Below are 19,748 nucleotides of genomic sequence, written 5' to 3'. Positions count from 1 at the left end.
GTCGGTCCAAACAGGAATCTTTATTTACGGTTGATGGATAGCTCGTTTCCAATGGATGGTGGCAAGAAAGTGGCTGACTTACGTGTAATGATTTTGGCTTATGGTGACTCAATTGCTGTTAAATGAATAGTCCAGATTTGATGGGGTGAGTATCGACTCCCCGAATGTCGCCAGCTTTTAATACAAGCTTTTAATCCACTTTAATTACTTGGTTGTAATTCCGTTCTTGCGGGGGCTGATGAGTGTGGTTCGCTCCGTGTCCAATTCCAAAAGGAAAAATATTTTTCTAGCCTCTGGGATGTGACCACCGATTCTTTTATCTATGTCAGTGTGGGGTTTTCATAGTGGCCATGTCAATTCGTGTCTATACCGATATGATGGTTCGTGTCTTGAATAACTATTGGTTACGTACATTCATCTGGCAATCCCCCTCATTTTGAAGCTTACTTTGACAGTTTTGTTATGTTTACATTTCTTATAATCGTTCTTATGTCTATTATTTGGGCAATAAAAAATAATAGATCAATGTACTACGCGATTATTAGTGGTAAATAAACAAAGGGTAGGTAGAGAGATTTTACAAGATCTCAACATACTCCTAGAACTTCAGGCAAAAAGGGTATTTGCACAAAAAGTCTTTGCTCGCCTTTTCAAGAAAATTGTGAAACCAAGACTCGATTGGTAAACTTTTTTTATTCTGTGTAACTATTTGAAGGCCATAGAAAATATTATATTTAGTGTATTTTATGATATACCGACTTACATATAAACTACCTGTATTTACATACATATGGGTGTTTCCATACAGCCGTACGCGACATTCGTACGCTTATAGAGTAACGTAAATCTATCAAAAATAGAAGTTACTGAAAAAAAAATTACGGTTATGTTGAAACCAAAGGGTACTATGTTTGAGAAAAAAATAAGCAGCCTCGAACTCTTGGTGCTGGGAAAATATCCGTTCAAAACCAGGTGATAACGTACGCGACAAAAAAAAGTGGTTTTAGGGCCATATACATATATGCGAAAGTCTGCGAATCATGAGAGTTTTTCTTTTCTTTAAAAATTCCTAAACTAAGCTAAATAATGTACCTTTACAATCCTTCCATTTTTTGATAGAATTTGTCTCTGGTTAGTTTTTATTAAAAAAAATATTAACACGCATATATGCGAAAGTCTGCGAATCATGGGAGTTTTTCTTTTCTTTAAACATTCCTAAACTAAGCTAAATAATGTACCTTTACAATCCTTTCATATTTTAAGAGAAATTATCTCTGGCTAGTTTTATATTAAAAAAAAAAAAACACAATAACGTAGCGACAATTTTTCTCTAAGTAATAAAATGTATTTATTGAGAACTCTTCCCGCCACCTTTCATCGTTTTACAACTATTCAAATAATTTAAATGGAAAATTTCAATTAACATTGGTTTTGATGTATTTGATTGAAATTTTCGTACTACAATAACGTATGCGACAAATTTTAAAGGGTAATAAAATTTGTTTTACTTCGGTTGGAAAGAAAATTTTACTTATATCCTTAACTGGAAGAATTCTCGCTTAAGAATTGTAATCTGCATTACCTGCGACTGCCAATATACAAATGACATAGACAAACAATGTTTTTGCATAACGTACGCGACATTAGAATACTATCAGAAGCAAATCAAAAAATTACCGTTAACCGAGCTCTAACTTCTTTTTTTTCATTTTTATAGTTAGTTGTTATTGCAAATTTGATTTTAAGATGTAATTGTAATGTTTCAAATCTCTTAATTGAGTTAATAGGAAAGAGAAAATAGTTCATTTCATTAGAGAAAACTGAGTCGAAGAGACACTCAGTTTTACTCTTAAATTTTTGAGTTTTAAAATTGCAATAAGCTGAAATACTTCTATAATATAAAAATTCGAGTATTTTACTCTTATTAATTCGTCTTAAAAACCCTTTTCAGTTGTTTTTATTTTTTCAGTCCTGGTTGACATTTTCATGGAAACACCCATATGTGTCTGACGGAAGAAACTTAAACGGTTAAAAAAAATTCAAAATCTCCACGGGAAATATTCGTATACACCGGATTCAGATCCAAAGATAGTCTAAACTTATAGTTTATTGTGTTATTAACTGTAATTAACCCTATAATGCCTTTAATTTTAATATTGCTGTTCAAATCTTTTTTAAGTGTCTGTATTTTTTAGGGCCGCAGACTTATATAATAGGTGTCTACAGAGAAATTTTGGACAGTAATACCTTCTACAATGTACCATAAGCCGCATTTCGGATTCGTGGCAAGTGCGCTTTAAAATTCTAAAAATAAGTTTTTCTCCATATAAAAAAAATTNGTAATTAACCCTATAATGCCTTTAATTTTAATATTGCTGTTCAAATCTTTTTTAAGTGTCTGTATTTTTTAGGGCCGCAGACTTATATAATAGGTGTCTACAGAGAAATTTTGGACAGTAATACCTTCTACAATGTACCATAAGCCGCATTTCGGATTCGTGGCAAGTGCGCTTTAAAATTCTAAAAATTAGTTTTTCTCCATATAAAAAAAATAATAGTTTTTTTCTTAAAAGTAGTTCATATTTTACAAAATTGCTTATAACAAAAGTTATTTATAATTGCGTAAGCTGTCAACAGAAAAAAAATCAGATCGATTCGTTGAATATTGACCCTAATTCCATAATTTCTTGAATTGGGACCAGTGTGCGTCGGCGCTTGTTAAATATAAAACAATAGGGATGTTGACGATGTTGTGGAAATGTTCTTAGAATTGCAGTTGGAATTGCATTTGCAAATTTTATGCTTGCTGCCATGCCAACCGTGTGCATTTTATTGTTGTGAATTTACAAATGCAACGAATATGCAAATGCAAGAGCATATGCAAAAGATCCTGAACAACCCCGATATTTTAAGTATATATTAGAATAAAAAGAAAATGTATGTCTTTTCTTAACATTATGTGAAATGCTAACATTTTAAAAGAAACAACTTCATAAGTATTCCTATACTTCCTATGAAATTTTCAAATACTATTGAATGCAATCAACATACTCAAGTGCTCTGGAAAAGTGGAAGAGTGTTTTATGTAGCAGAGCGCTGTTGAGAAAGATTGTTCAGTTCCTCAAATTTATGATGTTCTCTTTTTTTGTTCCTATCTTTTTAAGTACTCTAACATATGTGTGTGTTCCATTTACTCATGTACACATGTGAAGAGTATTTCTGCTGGTATATTTGCAGTGCTTTAGTACGTACATAAATCTTTTAACTCAAATATCACGATTATCAAGGTTTCTAAATAAATGTATTTTTCTCTTTTAGGAAAAGTGTCAAAATAATGGAAATATACAAGCTCTATATGGCAAGTATCAAGAATGCAATGAGAGAGTAAATAGCAGGTCTAACACAACCGAAACGTGCATGGAAGAACTTTTTGACTATGTAACGGAATTGGATCATTGCNAGTATCAAGAATGCAATGATAGAGTAAATAGCAGGTCTAAAACAACCGAAACGTGCATGGAAGAACTTTTTGACTATGTAACGGAATTGGATCATTGCGCTGCACACCATCTGTTCTCAAAACTAAAATAAAATATGTGAAGCTTAAAATTTGTTTAATATTAATAGTAAAAAATAAACATTTATTCCGAATTGAGTTATAAAAAGTGTCAAACGATGAGCAGGGTTGCATTTGTAAGCAAAATTAAAACGCGGTGAAAGCAATGACAGCCGGTTCTACGTACCGGAATGACTTGGGTTTTACCCGACCAAGGGCTGTTGTTTCGGCGATCTAACCCCGTTTAGGTCGGCGAAATCCTTCAAACGTTGCTCGATCCCAGGGCTACACCTTCTCCGCACCCTTCTGCTCAGGGCTGGCATAGAGTCAAACCCAGGGCCAGAAATCTACACCTGCTGCGTATGCCAGAGACGACTGCATACAAACTCCACTTCGGTCAGGTGCAATGCCTCTGACGGGTGGAGTCACCTTCGAAACTGCTCGGGCCTACGTACGCACCGGCAATGGACCACGTCGTTCGTGGCCCCATGCTGTGCGAACCGGACCGCCTCCACGGCAAATCACCACCCGCCTGGGCAGCACACAATCATCACACCCACGCTCAAACACAACACAGCATGACCCCATAAAGGCTGCACGCTTCTTGGGGCTGCCGTTAGTGGAACTCGACGACAACGACTGAGATATCAGCCGATCTGGGCGGGTTGTTGTAGCCGCTACAACAACAACAACAGTGTGGGCACCAAACGCATAACCAATTCGTGGTCGGGTACTCCAATCTTATATCGAAATGAGCCAATAATAGCCAAATAATCTTCAACCGATAGAAATTTTTCGTTCACATGAACGCCATCGAATTGAGCACGTCCCATCCATGAAGGTAAGCCTCTGAATTTCCTATCCATTGCATCCGCTTGGGCAGATTCGTCGAATATAGTGGCTTGATTTGGTCGTGATTGTGGTGGACCAGATAGCGAATAATTCGGATATAAATGAGATGGTTGATTAATTGGTTCCGTGACGTTGTAAGACCACGGTAGGTATTGATCGTTTGAGTTTGTAAGGTTGGAGGACCACCCAAAGAACCATAAGGAGGATCCGCCAAGGGTGGTATCCAGGGTCGTTGGCATGGTTTGGTTCATGACACGAACGTCAGGGATTGGTGTCTGTAAATGAATCCGGTCACGGATCATTTGCTGTTGCATCTGTGTTTGGATTCTCAACAACTCAGACACCATATCGGACAGTTGGTGTAATGAGGGTGTTGGTTTCGTCCCGCCTGACATTGAATTGAGAACGGCTGGTAGAGGATTTGAATTAACCGTACTAGTGGTCAGGGTGTACCGTGGTTCGATTGCCTGAACCGAAGTCGGTATATTCAGGTTTGGAATCGAATCTGGTATGGTTAAGGGTAAATATTGGGATGGAACAGTATTTTGAGTTGAACTCATCGTTCCCCGTTCGTTCTCAAAACCATGGAAGGTCGAGTTTAAACTTAATTGGGGATCGCACGTCGGGTTTCCCGTATTCGGTGAAGTCATCCGAAGCTCACGAATCTTCGACTGAAATTTTCCGATCAGATCTGCCTGGCGTGACGCCGACTCGGGTTTTAACTTCAACCAAGCGCTTCGATAACAATAATGTATCATTTGATGAAGACGACCCTGAGGTGTTAACACCTCATTCGCCTTCAGTTCCCGATATGCTCTCTCACATATTTCCAACTCATTCATCTGGTGTATGGCATGGGATTTTATCAACCATGGTTGGCCAACGTAAGCAGATATTTTACCATTGAGGGCGGCTATTTTGGTGTCGGTCCATTGAACAGGCGCTGGATATAGGTTATATATCTCCCCTTCGATCTGTCGCTGTTCGTCTGTCAAATAAGTTGCATCGAGAATGGGAAACAATTCCATGTTCAAAGACTCAAATACCAATTCCGATTATTAAAAAAATTCTGCCAACGGTAGACGTAAAGTCCGTACTATTAAAGTCTATGTTCTAAGATGATGGTACTCGATTTAAAATCAGTACAGTATTTACTTCAGTTTATTATTTATTATTATTTTATTCATGAGTATGTCGTTTTGAATATCCACTTTCAAAAATAATGCAATTAACAGTGAAAAATTAATAGTTTGGTTCAATTAATGTTGACTGTGTTATCGGTTACGTTGCTTAAACTTATACCGAAAGACGAAATGAAAAATTATCGGTTCAAAAATCTTGACCGTCGATGTGTGGTGTTACTTGATAAAAAAAAATCAATTAACTTACTTTTCAGAATTGGCGAACTGAACTGAACGAGAATGGTTATGACTGCTGATCAATGGTGTTCGCATCGCAGATCGATCACCATTCACCCCCGCGGAATTAAATAATCAAAATATCCACAAAAAATTTGATTGAAAACGAGCTCCAATAAAAATCAATTAAATCATGCCGTGTGAAGACTGAGGACGATATTGATTTACAGTGATTATGAATTCAAAAGATAATTATTTGATTCAATCTCATTGATGATTTATAAAGCGAAATTTCTAAAAGAAAAAATTATCAAAAATCTATTAAACTGGAATATGTTTGGTTCACCGACGTACAATTTTGTGACCAAAAAATGAGAAAAACGACTAAAAGATTTTAATTTTTCCTTAGATCTAATTTTATGATGTATTAAATTGATTCGATGATGGAATTGCTATTTTCCCTCAGCTGAGCACGCGGTTATTTTATGCCGGGCTTAAGTGTGGTTATGTTCAACGAAAACTTATTCTTTTTCATCCGTTTAGTTGGACGCCAATGATTTGCTTGACCTTGGTTTGTCGGTCCAAACAGGAATCTTTATTTACGGTTGATGGATAGCTCGTTTCCAATGGATGGTGGCAAGAAAGTGGCTGACTTACGTGTAATGATTTTGTATTACCGGCTTATGGTGACTCAATTGCTGTTAAATGAATAGTCCAGATTTGATGCTCACAACTTCTTTATTCTACGCAACAACATGGCTGGGGATTTCCCGGAAGGAATGTGACGGCACCTTTTGCCTCTATTAATTTCCACTGTGGGATGAGTTCGACTCCCCGAATGTCGCCAGCTTTTAATACAAGCTTTTAATCCACTTTAATTACTTGGTTGTAATTCCGTTCTTGCGGGGGCTGATGAGTGTGGTTCGCTCCGTGTCCAATTCCAAAAGGAAAAATATTTTTCTAGCCTCATGGGATGTGACCACCGATTCTTTTATCGTATGTCAGTGTGGGCGTTTTCATAGTGGCCATGTCAATTCGTGTCTATACCGATATGATGGTTCGTGTCTTGAATAACTATTGGTTACGTACATTCATCTGGCAATCCCCCTCATTTTGAAGCTTAGCTTTGACAGTTTTGTTATGTTTACATTTCTTATAATCGTTCTTATGTCTATTATTTGGGCAATAAAAAATAATAGATCAATGTACTACGCGATTATTAGTGGTAAATAAACAAAGGGTAGGTAGAGAGATTTTACAAGATCTCAACATACTCCTAGAACTTCAGGCAAAAAGGGTATTTGCACACAAAAGTCTTTGCTCGCCTTTTCAAGAAAATTGTGAAACCAAGACTCGATTGGTCAACTTTTTTTATTCTGTGTAACTATTTGAAGGCCATAGAAAATATTATATTTAGTGTATTTTATGATATACCGACTTACATATAAACTACCTGTATTTACATACATATGGGTGTTTCCATACAGCCGTACGCGACATTCGTACGCTTATAGAGTAACGTAAATCTATCAAAAATAGAAGTTACTGAAAAAAAAGATTACGGTTATGTTGAAACCAAAGGGTACTATGTTTGAGAAAAAAATAAGCAGCCTCGAACTCTTGGTGTGGAAATATCCGTTCAAAACCAGGTGATAACGTACGCGACAAAAAAAGAAGTGGTTTTAGGGCCATATACATATATGCGAAAGTCTGCGAATCATGAGAGTTTTTCTTTTCTTTAAAAATTCCTAAACTAAGCTAAATAATGTACCTTTACAATCCTTCCATTTTTTGATAGAAATTTGTCTCTGGTTAGTTTTTATTAAAAAAAATATTAACACGCATATATGCGAAAGTCTGCGAATCATGGGAGTTTTTCTTTTCTTTAAACATTCCTAAACTAAGCTAAATAATGTACCTTTACAATCCTTTCATATTTTAAGAGAAATTATCTCTGGCTAGTTTTATATTAAAAAAAAAAAATTACGTACGCGACATAACGTAGCGACAATTTTTCTCTAAGTAATAAAATGTATTTATTGAGAACTCTTCCCGCCACCGTTTCATCGTTTTACAACTATTCTAAATAATTTAAATGGAAAATTTGCAATTAACATTGGTTTTGATGTATTTGATTGAAATTTTCGTACTACAATAACGTATGCGACAAACTTTTAAGGGTAATAAAATTTGTTTTACTTCGGTTGGAAAGAAAATTTTACTGTATATCCTTAACTGGAAGAATTCTCGCTTAAGAATTGTAATCTGCATTACCTGCGACTGCCAATATACAAATGACATAGACAAACAATGTTTTTGCATAACGTACGCGACATTAGAATACTATCAGAAGCAAATCAAAAAATTACCGTTAACCGAGCTCTAACTTCTTTTTTTCATTTTTATAGTTAGTTGTTATTGCAAATTTGATTTTAAGATGTAATTGTAATGTTTCAAATCTCTTAATTGAGTTAATAGGAAAGAGAAAATAGTTCATTTCATTAGAGAAAACTGAGTCGAAGAGACACTCAGTTTTACTCTTAAATTTTTGAGTTTTAAAATTGCAATAAGCTGAAATACTTCTATAATATAAAAATTCGAGTATTTTACTCTTATTAATTCGTCTTAAAAAGACACTGTCAGTCATTCAACGCTACTAGAAGATATAGAGGCCTCCTCACTCCCACAGGGACTCAAACGGTGGTCGGCGAATTACCTGAGTGGTCGACACTCGTCAGTAGTCTTCAGAGACAAAACCAGCAAACCACGTAAAATTAAACAGGGGTACCACAGGGTTGTGTCCTGTCCCCTCTACTGTTTAATTATTACATATCAAAGCTTCCTTAGCCACCAGAGGGTATTAATATAGTCTCATATGCTGACGATTGTTCGATCATGGCGTCTGGGAATGGAATTGATGACTTGTGCTCAAAAGTAAACCGCTACCTCTCCCAACTTTCTCGCTTCTTCACTGCAAGGACCCTAGCCCTATCCCCTGCGAAATCCTCGGCAACGCTTTTCACCACCTGGACGAAGGAGGTTAGACTGCCACTGGGTATTCACGTCGATGACGTAACAATACCGACGGTGAATAACCCGAAAATCCTCGGAGTTACCTTCGACAGTCTGCTCTCCTTCTCGGCGCATACAACCGCAATTGTCAACAAAGTACAGAGCCGCAACAATGTCCTCAAGTCGCTGGCCGGCAGCACTTGGGGCAAAGATAAAGAAACGTTGTTGGCAACATACAAGGCAATTGGCCGGCCGGTTCTGAACTACGCAGCGCCCGTATGGTCGCCGGGGACTAGCAGGACGCAGTGGATGAAGCTGCAGACCTGCCAAAACACGGCATTACGAACTGCGACAGGATGCCTCCTGATGACGCCTCAACACCACCTTCACGACGAGGCCCAGATGCTCCCAGTAAAGGAGCATAACATAATGCTCTGCAAGCAGTTCCTCGCTGGGAGCCACAGACGTGGCCATCCCAGCGGGCAACTGCTCGCGGAAGAGCCCTCGCCACGGCACGTCAGGAGGCATCTTTACGAACTGACAGACGAAGTCCAGAGGTATATTAAACAACCTCTGGACCCGTCAACCTACCGACAGGCCCTGAACGGCATTCACAGGGAATCAGTCTCAAGTTATGTAGACTCCCGCCCTGTGAATGCCGTTCTAGGCACACAACCACCGGACGTGGACGGGACAGAACTTTGTCTGCCTCGGGAGACCCGCACAACAATAGCCCCACTTCGCTCTGGCTATTGCAGCAGGCTCAACAGGTACCTGAGCAGAATCAACGAGGATGTGCCCAACCAATGCCCGGCATGTGGAGAGTCGCCATATGACTCCCGGCACCTCTTCACATGCCCTGAGAATCCCACTCAGCTAACGCCCCTGTCCCTATGGACAGCCCCTGTGGAAGTCGCACACTTCCTGGGTCTTCCCTTAGCTGAAATTGACGACAACGATGATGGATGAACCATCCCGAACGGGGCTTAGTAGCCGCTACAACAANGGACCCTAGCCCTATCCCCTGCGAAATCCTCGGCAACGCTTTTCACCACCTGGACGAAGGAGGTTAGACTGCCACTGGGTATTCACGTCGATGACGTAACAATACCGACGGTGAATAACCCGAAAATCCTCGGAGTTACCTTCGACAGTCTGCTCTCCTTCTCGGCGCGTACAACTGCAATTGTCAACAAAGTACAGAGCCGCAACAATGTCCTCAAGTCGCTGGCCGGCAGCACTTGGGGCAAAGATAAAGAAACGTTGTTGGCAACATACAAGGCAATTGGACGGCCGGTTCTGAGCTAGGCAGCGCCCGTATGGTCGCCGGGGACCAGCTGGACGCAGTGGATGAATCTGCAGACCTGCCAAAACACGGCATTACGTACCGCGACAGGATGCCTCCTGATGACGCCTCTACATCACCTTCATGACGAGGCCCAGATGCTCCCGGTAAAGGAGCATAACTTAATGCTTTGCAAGCAGTTCCTCGCTGGGAGCTACAGACGTGGCCATCCCAGCGGGCAACTGCTCGCGGAAGAGCCCTCGTCACGGCACGTCAGGAGGCATCTTTACGAACTGACAGACGAAGTCCAGAGGTATATTAAACAACCTCTGGACCCGACAACCTACCGACAGGCCCTCAACGGCATTCACATCGAATCAGTCTCAAGTTATGTAGACTCCCGCCCTGTGAATGCCGTTCTAGGCACACAACCACCGGACGTGGACGGGACAGAACTTTGTCTGCCTCGGGAGACCCGCACAACAATAGCCCCACTTCGCTCTGGCTATTGCAGCAGGCTCAACAGGTACCTGAGCAGAATCAACGAGGATGTGCCCAACCAATGCCCGGCATGTGGAGAGTCGCCATATGACTCCCGGCACCTCTTCACATGCCCTGAGAATCCCACTCAGCTAACGCCCCTGTCCCTATGGACAGCCCCTGTGGAAGTCGCACACTTCCTGGGTCTTCCCTTAGCTGAAATTGACGACAACGATGATGGATGAACCATCCCGAACGGGGCTTAGTAGCCGCTACAACAACAACAAAGCAATGAACCTTATATTTGTTAAAAAAAATGGAAGTAAACGACGAAATATTGGAATATGTATAGGTTTTAATAATTATTTTGTGATATTTCAGCCAAATCAGTGTTGTAACAATGAGATGTAAACAAACCGACTGACGTTTTTACAGGAAATAGTGCTTTTTGCGTTCCCGTGGGCTTCTACATCTGCTTCCTTTTACTCTCATTTGAGAGATTAAAATTGTAGTTTGAAAGTTCCACAGGTTTTAGTCCGAAGTTCAAATGAACAGACTAACTGTTGTGATACTGTTAAGCATATGACAACTTTGATTTTCATACATCTTCCCATGAGAAGTTTAACTGATGCAGGGATATAAATGAGGTTTTTTTACGGTTTTAATGCTTTTTTAGTACAAAAACAAAAAAGAGAAAAGCGGGAACTCTGACATTCAAATCTTTACATCCATCCCAATATTTTGAATTTCAAAAATTAAAAACAATGAACAAACAAATTCAAAACAAAGAAATTGTTTGTGGTAGAATTTTTTATATAAAAGCAACTCACGTATAGTACATGATTCAATAATTATTGAGCTTTTTATCACAGTTTAGTAAAAATTGGCCTATAATTCCCAAGCCGGCAAAGAAACTAAAATGTGTATATTTTGTTGTTACTTACCAAATATACAAATCAAAATTATAGAAGGCATGTAACTTAATATTCCGGCGAAGCGTGGAAGGTTTTTAAAAAGTACAACCTCGTTGCTCGGCACGTCAATAAAACGGAACTCCCTTCTTTATTAATCTTTCCTTTTTATACAATATTTCACTTAAGTCTATGTAGATACAAAATCCAAGCTTAAATTCTAGGAAGTGAAGGTCTTGGTGCTTGATGCTTTTAATTCTATTACATATGTCTCAATACTGCGAAAAGCAGACCATAGGTGTTAGGTGATGGCCGTTTCCTAATTGCCAATGAGCCAATGGTATATTTGGCACATTTGCCTAGTGATTCAGTTAAGTTACAATTGTTTACATAACTGGTAAGTATTAGAAATGAACTGTGGAATTGTCTCCTGTGCGCTACCCAATGGCTAACTTGTTATTGACATATGTTATGGTACGCATACATTGGGAGCAGCAGTGAGTGCAGGCGGCATGACACAATGGGGTGCACTGTGACTAGTCATGTCGGCTGGGAGGGGTTCTTGCCTCACTACTGTTCCCTGCGCCATAGCAGAGAAAAGTCATGCCTGTCAAACATCCCAACGGACGGACACAATTCAAAAATTTCAAAAAACAGTTATCAACGAAAAAATTGAAAGAAAACGTTAAATTTAAATATTTAAAGAAAACTGAAAAATTAATNTGCCTGTCAAACATCCCAACGGACGGACACAATTCAAAAATTTCAAAAAAACAGTTATCAACGAAAAAATTGAAAGAAAACGTTAAATTTAAATATTTAAAGAAAACTGAAAAATTAAAAGAAAGCAGAATCCAAACTTAAACTGAAATAAGAAGAAATTAACCAAAAACAAAAAAACCAAAGGCCGAATACGAGGCACTACCGCTGGTATTGTGGTGCCTGGTGCTGGCCCACCCTCATCCGTGGCTATCAGCGCACCCTAGTATTAATAGCCCCATACAAAAATCCTAATGTGCCCCCCTAACCCAGGAAAAAGGTCAACATTCCCATTTAATTACAATTTATTCGAATAAATTCATTTTCTTAACCTAATTCTTAAAACTAATTATCCTAACACTAAAAGTTTCTAATCCTATTAATTCTAAAAAAAAACTAATTTCTAACATAAAAAAAAACCTATCATCTAAAAAGGTAAGAGTACTTAAATAACGACGTATGGGTTTTCCTTAAGTCTAGGGGAAAAAAGTAATTAATCAATTAAAATTAAGTCTAAGTTAAGGTAGGCAAGGTAAGAAAGGGTAAGAAGGGTTCTGGTAGGTAATTTTAAGGTAAGTAATTCAGTAGGGGTAAATATGAGGTAAGTAAAGGTAAGTCTAATTTTTAGGTGAGTAAATCCGCTAAGTATGATTAGGGTACGTCAAGGTAAGTATAAATCGGGTAGGTAAATTTAATTCTAATTATGGTAAGTGAGCTAAAGTAAGTATAAGCAAATTTTAGTCCCTATTCCTACTAAATTACTATAATTCATGGTTTTAAGTTTCTAATTCTTTTATTTTAAATCTTCTTTTTTCCCTTTTTCTTTTAGGTTTATTATTATTATTAGTATTATTATTATTTATTAGGGTTCATATTAACTTGGTTTATATCGTGGCCATTTTCTTTGTTATCATTCTAAATGGTTAGTTGTTAAAATTATTTTGGTTGAATTTTCGCGAAATTTTTACTTTATGTTAATTTATATTGGGATATTTTATTGTATTTATTTTTATTTTTCTTGAATCATTTTTGATTCAGTTTTAGTCAATATGATAACGGTTTAATTAGTTTAATTTCATTACAATTTATTGTAATTTAGTTTATTTTTATTTTAGTTAATTTACCTTTACCAGGTTTGATTCTTAACCAAAAAAAAAATTTTTTGTTCAAGCAATTGAACTTTGTTTTACCCAACTTTATTTGATTCAGTTTAACTTTATTTTAATTTATCTCTTGATATTTCACTTGAGTTTAGTTCATTTAATCTAACTTCACTTTCTCTCACTTTCATTTCATTTAATCCAATTCTACTATAATTTTAGTTACTTATATTCGTACATATTTTTTATTTTTTTTACTTGTTCTTTTAATTCTAACAAATTCAATTCTTATATTGGTTTAGTAACACTAGTTATTCTTATTTGTGATTAATTTAAATTCTATTCGAAAAATTATTAATGTAATTTTAAATTTTAATTTCTTTATATGTTTTGTACAATTTATAAGTTTACTTAGTGTTTTTTTCTTTTTCTCCTTTAAGCCAGTAATTGCGTAGGTAGGCATATATGTATATCAGATATACATACATATATACCTATGTATATAACTATACATATATATATTGCTATGTATACTACTGTATATCGAATGTGTTAGGGCCCGAAGGACTCACGCTTATGTTGCAGCGGGCTTGTGTGTGGCACTGCTTTTGTTGTTGGAGTCGTTGGTGGTGTTGTGCCTGTTACTGTGGCAGCCCCTGTCGTTGTTGTTGTCTCGCCCGATTTTTGGTGGCGACGTTGTTGCAACCGCTGCTGAGGAGTAGTTGTAGTAGTAGCCGTTGTGGCCGACACTCGTTGCTGTCGCTGCTCAGGGCATTGTTCCTGTCGTTGCTGTCTTTGTTGTGTTTACGTTGTTGCAACCGTTGTTGTTACCGTTAAAAGTGGTCGCTACTCGCTATTGTTGCGGTTGCTTCGTTGCAACCGTCGTTGGTGTTGTTGCCTCGCGCAAATTTTGTTGTTGTTGCGTTGTTGCAACCGTTGTTGTTGCCTCGCGCAACTTTTGTTGTTGCGTTGTTGCAACCGTTGTTGTCGCCTCGCGCAACTTTTGTTGTTGTTGCGTTGTTGCAACCGTTGTTGTTGCCTCGCGCAACTTTTGTTGTTGTTGCGTTGTTGGTAGGGCTGTTTCTGTGAGAACCGTTGTTTGGTCGGAGTAGCTGTGGTTGCCGCCCGTTGTTGTTGTTAGGCGGCCTCTGATGTACCCGGGTGCTCACCCCGGTTGATGCCCCCTCTCTGGCGGGTTGCTGTTGGTTAATGGTATATATATTTAATTAGTATACATACATATAAAATGTAATATCAGGTAATAATATAAGGTATATATAAATTGTGATGTAATGAAAATGCACCTAGCTATCTCTTCATATGCCGGTTTGCTGCTTCCGTAACGCCCGCGCTTGGTGGCGCACGANCCGGGGGCTCACCCCGGTTGATGCCCCCTCTCTGGCGGGTTGCTGTTGATTAATGGTATATATTTAATTAGTATACACACATATATAAAATGTAAAATCAGGTAATAATATAACGTATATATAAATCGTGATGTAATGAAAATGCACCTAGCTATCTCTTCATATGGCGGTTTGCTGCTCCCGCAACGCCCGCGATTGGGGGCGCACGGGGGTGGCAGGTGTAGGCTTCTCCCTGATGGGGTAGCTCCGATGCTTTTGGTGCTCGATATAGCAGACTATGGCCCATATTATGAGTTGCATTCGATTTTCGACTGTAGTCGAAAGTGCTGAGCGAACGAATTTTTATTTGGTATTATGGCGCTCATTCGATGAAGAATAGCGCTATTGTGAATTTCGCTCGTTTAGGTTGTTCACAATAGTATATTTTTCACCGCTGAGAAGCTTTGTTTACAAATCGAGCAAACTAAATAGTGTGCTTATACATATTTATGTAAATTTGTTCTAATTAAAATGAAGTAAAAAAGAAAGCAAGTTTATAAAAACGTGGTAAAATGAGTACAACGAGTTCTGGTTCAACGATTCGTCAGAGGATGAGAGCTTAGTAAACTGGCCAGGAGTAGCAAATGTTTAAGAGAGTTTAAGTTTATTAGTCTTTCGAATATATTTTGATATAAAATATATTTAAGAAATTTGTCTACAGATTCATTAAAAAGTTCCGACCATCTAAAGAGGCGTTTGTGAGCCAAATCTATTTAAAATATTTTAAAACTATCAACAGCGCTACGATTTTGTTCTCAGAGATCGTGCCAACAGAGTATTGGGATTTTCTTTCTCAAGTAAAACCAGCCCTTCGAGCTTGTGTTTAGTATTCAAGATGTTAGAACTGCATGAAATTAATAAAAATTGTTTAAAATTAGTGTCTAGCCGCCAAAATGTAAGAAAACATATACAAAATCATACATTTTTCACAATTTTCTAACACTTCGCTACACCATCGAAAGCAAAATTCTGTTCGACAGAAAATTCGATACTCAACGAAAATTTCGACACGCTTGCATAGCTCATAATACGAATTTCACTTTCGATCTTCGATAGCCAGCGAAGATCGAAAATCGAATGCAGCTCATAATAGGGGCCTATGTTCGCACGCAACTGNTCGATCTTCGAGAGCCAGCGAAGATCGAAAATCGAATGCAGCTCATAATAGGGGCNTTCACTTTATTAATGCAGTTGAGACTCAGAAAAGTTAACCTGGTACGTGTGTAATAAAGAAAAAACCACAGTCAGGGTATTCATATAAACTCGTGGCTGCCTCGCATCCGCGCTCGTAAATGAATCGGTTTTCCATACCAAATTTAGTAAGTTTACGGGATTTACGCGATCACGAGGCACATATGCGCCCAGATGAATGGCCATAGTGTATTTACATGTTAAATATATGAAGGGTGTGTGGATACTCCATACATTCTCCACCTTACTTTTGTGAGTCCTAACTTTTCGGAGTCTCCACTGCACCAATAATGTACTAGCAAATGCCGGAGATTTCCATTACGGAACCAATAGCTATATCTTTCAAAGTATATAGACTTTTTTTTTTTTGATCTCGGTGGGGATACTAATGGAGATCTTCTTCACCGAATTTAGCACTTTCATCATGTTGTTGCTAATTGTTGTTGTTGCTAATTGGTTGTTAAAATATCCCGACTACTATCACCAAATTTTAATTTAACACGTCACTTATCACTTAATATATTTATAGTAATATGCCATTATTTAAATGTTCCCATGCATTCGTAATACCTTATATACAACAACAAGAGTAAACACTAGGTATGTGTAACACACCGCTGCGCTACGCAATTGCGCTAACAGCGTATGCGTTTTAAAAGAAACTACCCCACAAATAAGGACACATAATAACGTTTTACACTTCTACTACTTTGTATGTATGTTGAATGCATATAATAAAACTCCGCTAATTGTAAAGACCTTTTTTTTTTTGTTTTAGGTCTACAAAGCGTAGGGATAGGGTTTCGGATTTAGAATCACGAGGGACCCGCTCTACACCCAAATTTTTATTTTTTTCAAAGCCTGGTTCCGTATTGGAAAATTTTTCCTGGCAAATTTTCATATAAATGTGCACTTACCACTTATATTTGCACAACTTTATCTTTTTTTATTTCAATATTTAATACGTTTTAATTAAATTAACCGCACGACACAAGTTTAGCCCGTTCTTCACTTAAATCGCGTGTTTCACTGCTCAATCGAATACTTGACATATAAATGGCCGACTATGCGTGGCCCGCAGGCTTTATACCCTTGCACTGCGGTAAATTATGGAAAAATAACGGACTCTGCGGCAATTGGAGCAGTTCCGTTATTTTTTCCAATGGGAATTTGCCGCAGTGCAAAGGAGATTGTCAAAATCGAATGTTCGAGGCGGTCCGGGGTTGCCATCACCCATTTATATAACTCCAACCGGTTGGAGAGCAGCCATTCACCAGCCCCGTTTCCTCACTGGCCGTCTTCACAGGATAATATGTATTACATACGTTCTTTCCGAGGCAATATTTGTGTAGGCTTTTTATATCTTGATATTACCATTTGCAAGATGGCTTTTAAAACGTATTTTTGTCGGACTTAACCGCCAAAAAGAAAATAAATAACACCTTGAAAATACATCCGATTACATACTAACAAGCAATTTAATAGGAAACAGCTCGACTTTTGCTTTTACGCTAACGACACACGATCAACCTTGCCTTTAATTTTCTTACACACATTGCTTGTCAAAAATCATAAAAATTTAAGGCCATTAGGTAGGCTTAATTCTCTCTGAGAAGCAATCTCATTGTCAAGGCGCCGTCCTCAAGAAAACAACCAACTAATCAGCTTTTAGAGGCCACTTGCTATTCTAAATTGCATGGTATGTTAACTTTTTAGCATTCAAAATCTTAATAACTTTCTTGTTTTCTCTAAATTCGCCTGTCAATGCTGAATAGGTGATCAAAATTGAAGCAAAATTAAGATTTACTTGAAAGGAAAATTGAAAGAAAGTTTCCCATTCCGTAGAAGAATAATAGTGTGTTAGTGGAAAATGTGAGTGTATTGAAAATTGAAAGCGGAAAGCTGAACGTGTAACGTCGAAGTTATATTCAAATATCAATAATGTGGTCGTCACGAAGCTTTCGTGCAGGCAGCGTAGCTGTCAAACTAGTAAGTTACCGCAATAGATGCCAAGATATAAGCCCCGATATATATTGCTCTCCACATTTTCACATTTGTGTCAAGATATAAACTCAATCCTGTGAAGACGGGCAGTTGCAGACAGTTGTCACAACCGATCCCCAGCCTCCGCGGGAAAGCGTTTATTACATAAAAAGAAGTAACCAAACAAACCTGCAAGAACCAGTGACAATCAGCGGCACTGTCCGAAAGGAACACAGCTGTCGCAAAATGGCAGACCTTCCATGCAGTTTTGGTGTTGCCGTACGCTCTAGAAAAATTATTAGACGGAAAAATTTATGGCACGCTACCGGGTGCGCTACATGCCGAAGAATAAAGTATTTATATTTTATGCGGCGAACAGTAACCCATAACAAACCTGCTTCACTTCACGACTCTTCACAGAAGCGAACAGGAAAAAGGTTTAACTGTCTTCGAAAGGTGTCCGCAAGAGAGTTAGGTGGTAAAATCACAAGAACGTCAAATAAATTAGTAATTAGCCGGGCAAAAACAAATTATACTCCTCTGTAGTTCGTCAGGTACCAGGTAGAGTTCGTCAGACTCAGTATTTGTAGCTTATTAAGATTAGTTTGATGTTACTAAAATACCGAAAGCAACGCTTTACTATTTTCCGCGTCAGTATTCGCTGGTAATGCTGGGTGGACTCGTTATTGTGTAGTCGGTCTCTGAAACATTGCGTCTACTGATATAGTTAATACTGAGCCAAACTCCTAATACTCTTGCATTTGTAGAACAATGAATTTTATGATTTAAAAGGTTCAATCAGGGGTTTCAGTACGTCAGGGTGGTTTTCGTAATTCTGGTAGAGAAAAAAATTAAATAAAATAAAAGTTAGGTCAGAGCTTGCCTAGCACACTCGACTCGGAACTCAATCCCGGTTGTGACTAAGTATGGGTTGAATTAAGCGTTCTTTTCGAAATGCTTGAGTCAGAATAAAACCGAGTAACCTCTTTGAAAAAAAAAATCAAGTCCGGGGTTGCGGTGGTTCTCTATTGTTTTAGGCCAGAGAAGCCTACCCCCCAAAGTGCCGAGCTTAGTCGGTCTTAACACCCTGCCCCCCACTAGTTCAACACCGCTAAGAAGAACATAGGGCAGGCTGTCCTGAAAAGGACACTTGGCCGCGAGTTTATAGCCGTCCGGCGGCTGGGAAAAACGTGTATATATTAATTTTGTTTCCTATTCATTATGGCTTTGCGGCCCAAGAGACATTTTCTTAAAGGAGAACTCGTCAAAACTCCGAAATTAAGTAGACATTTTGATAAGAAAACTCGTCAAAACTCCGAAAGGCATTCGAAATTTTGATAGGGAGAACTCGTTAAAACTCCTAAAAGACCATCCTAATGGGAGTGCGGATTGTCAGGCAGTTCACGATTCCCGGTGGGAGCGCGCGTGAACGTCCTATGAATATAGATGCTCGGGGAGGATACTAGGCGGTTTGTCCCCGACGGCCAAAGCGCCCAGTGAAAAGGACAGTAAGAGGAAAAAAAAGATACTCTATTCACATTCGTTGGCTAGAGTTAGCCACCCCCCAATTGCCGAACTTAGTCGGTCTTCACCGTACGGCCCCTCCGCTAGTCCAGTAGCTCGTTTCTGTTCCGATTCTCTACCTGGGTGATTTCATAAATGAACTCGCCGCCTTGTTCTCTGTCTAAAGAGTAGTAGAGAATGACGTGTATTCTCTACCAGCAGAGAAATGATCGGTAGGGAAGAGTTACAGAAGCGAGTTACAGCCCTACATGACTTAGCTTCGAGGAAAAGCCATGCAAAGTTGGACCCCGGGCAGTCTGCGGGCGGTCAAGGTTTTACCCTATCGCTAAGT

At 38.6% G+C, this 19,748-nt stretch overlaps 1 protein-coding gene across 1 annotated transcript; it reads left to right on the top strand.

Annotated features, from left to right (window-relative positions):
• Positions 1 to 3,324: 3,324 nt before the first annotated feature.
• Positions 3,325 to 3,651, top strand: LOC108367290 (cytochrome b-c1 complex subunit 6, mitochondrial-like; the record flags this gene model as incomplete). The annotated part of the gene is made up of 2 exons (XM_017621877.1): positions 3,325 to 3,395; positions 3,495 to 3,651. Coding segments are annotated over 2 exons (168 nt in total), but the record flags the coding sequence as incomplete, so codon positions are not given.
• Between the last annotated feature and the right edge of the window lie 16,097 nt (positions 3,652 to 19,748).

This window comes from Rhagoletis zephyria, unplaced genomic scaffold (genome assembly GCF_001687245.7).
Source record: "Rhagoletis zephyria isolate East Lansing unplaced genomic scaffold, Rhagoletis_zephyria_1.1 Rzeph_scaffold_02621, whole genome shotgun sequence".
Taxonomy (NCBI): Eukaryota; Metazoa; Arthropoda; class Insecta; order Diptera; family Tephritidae; genus Rhagoletis; species Rhagoletis zephyria.
This window is presented reverse-complemented; position numbering and strand designations above follow the sequence as displayed.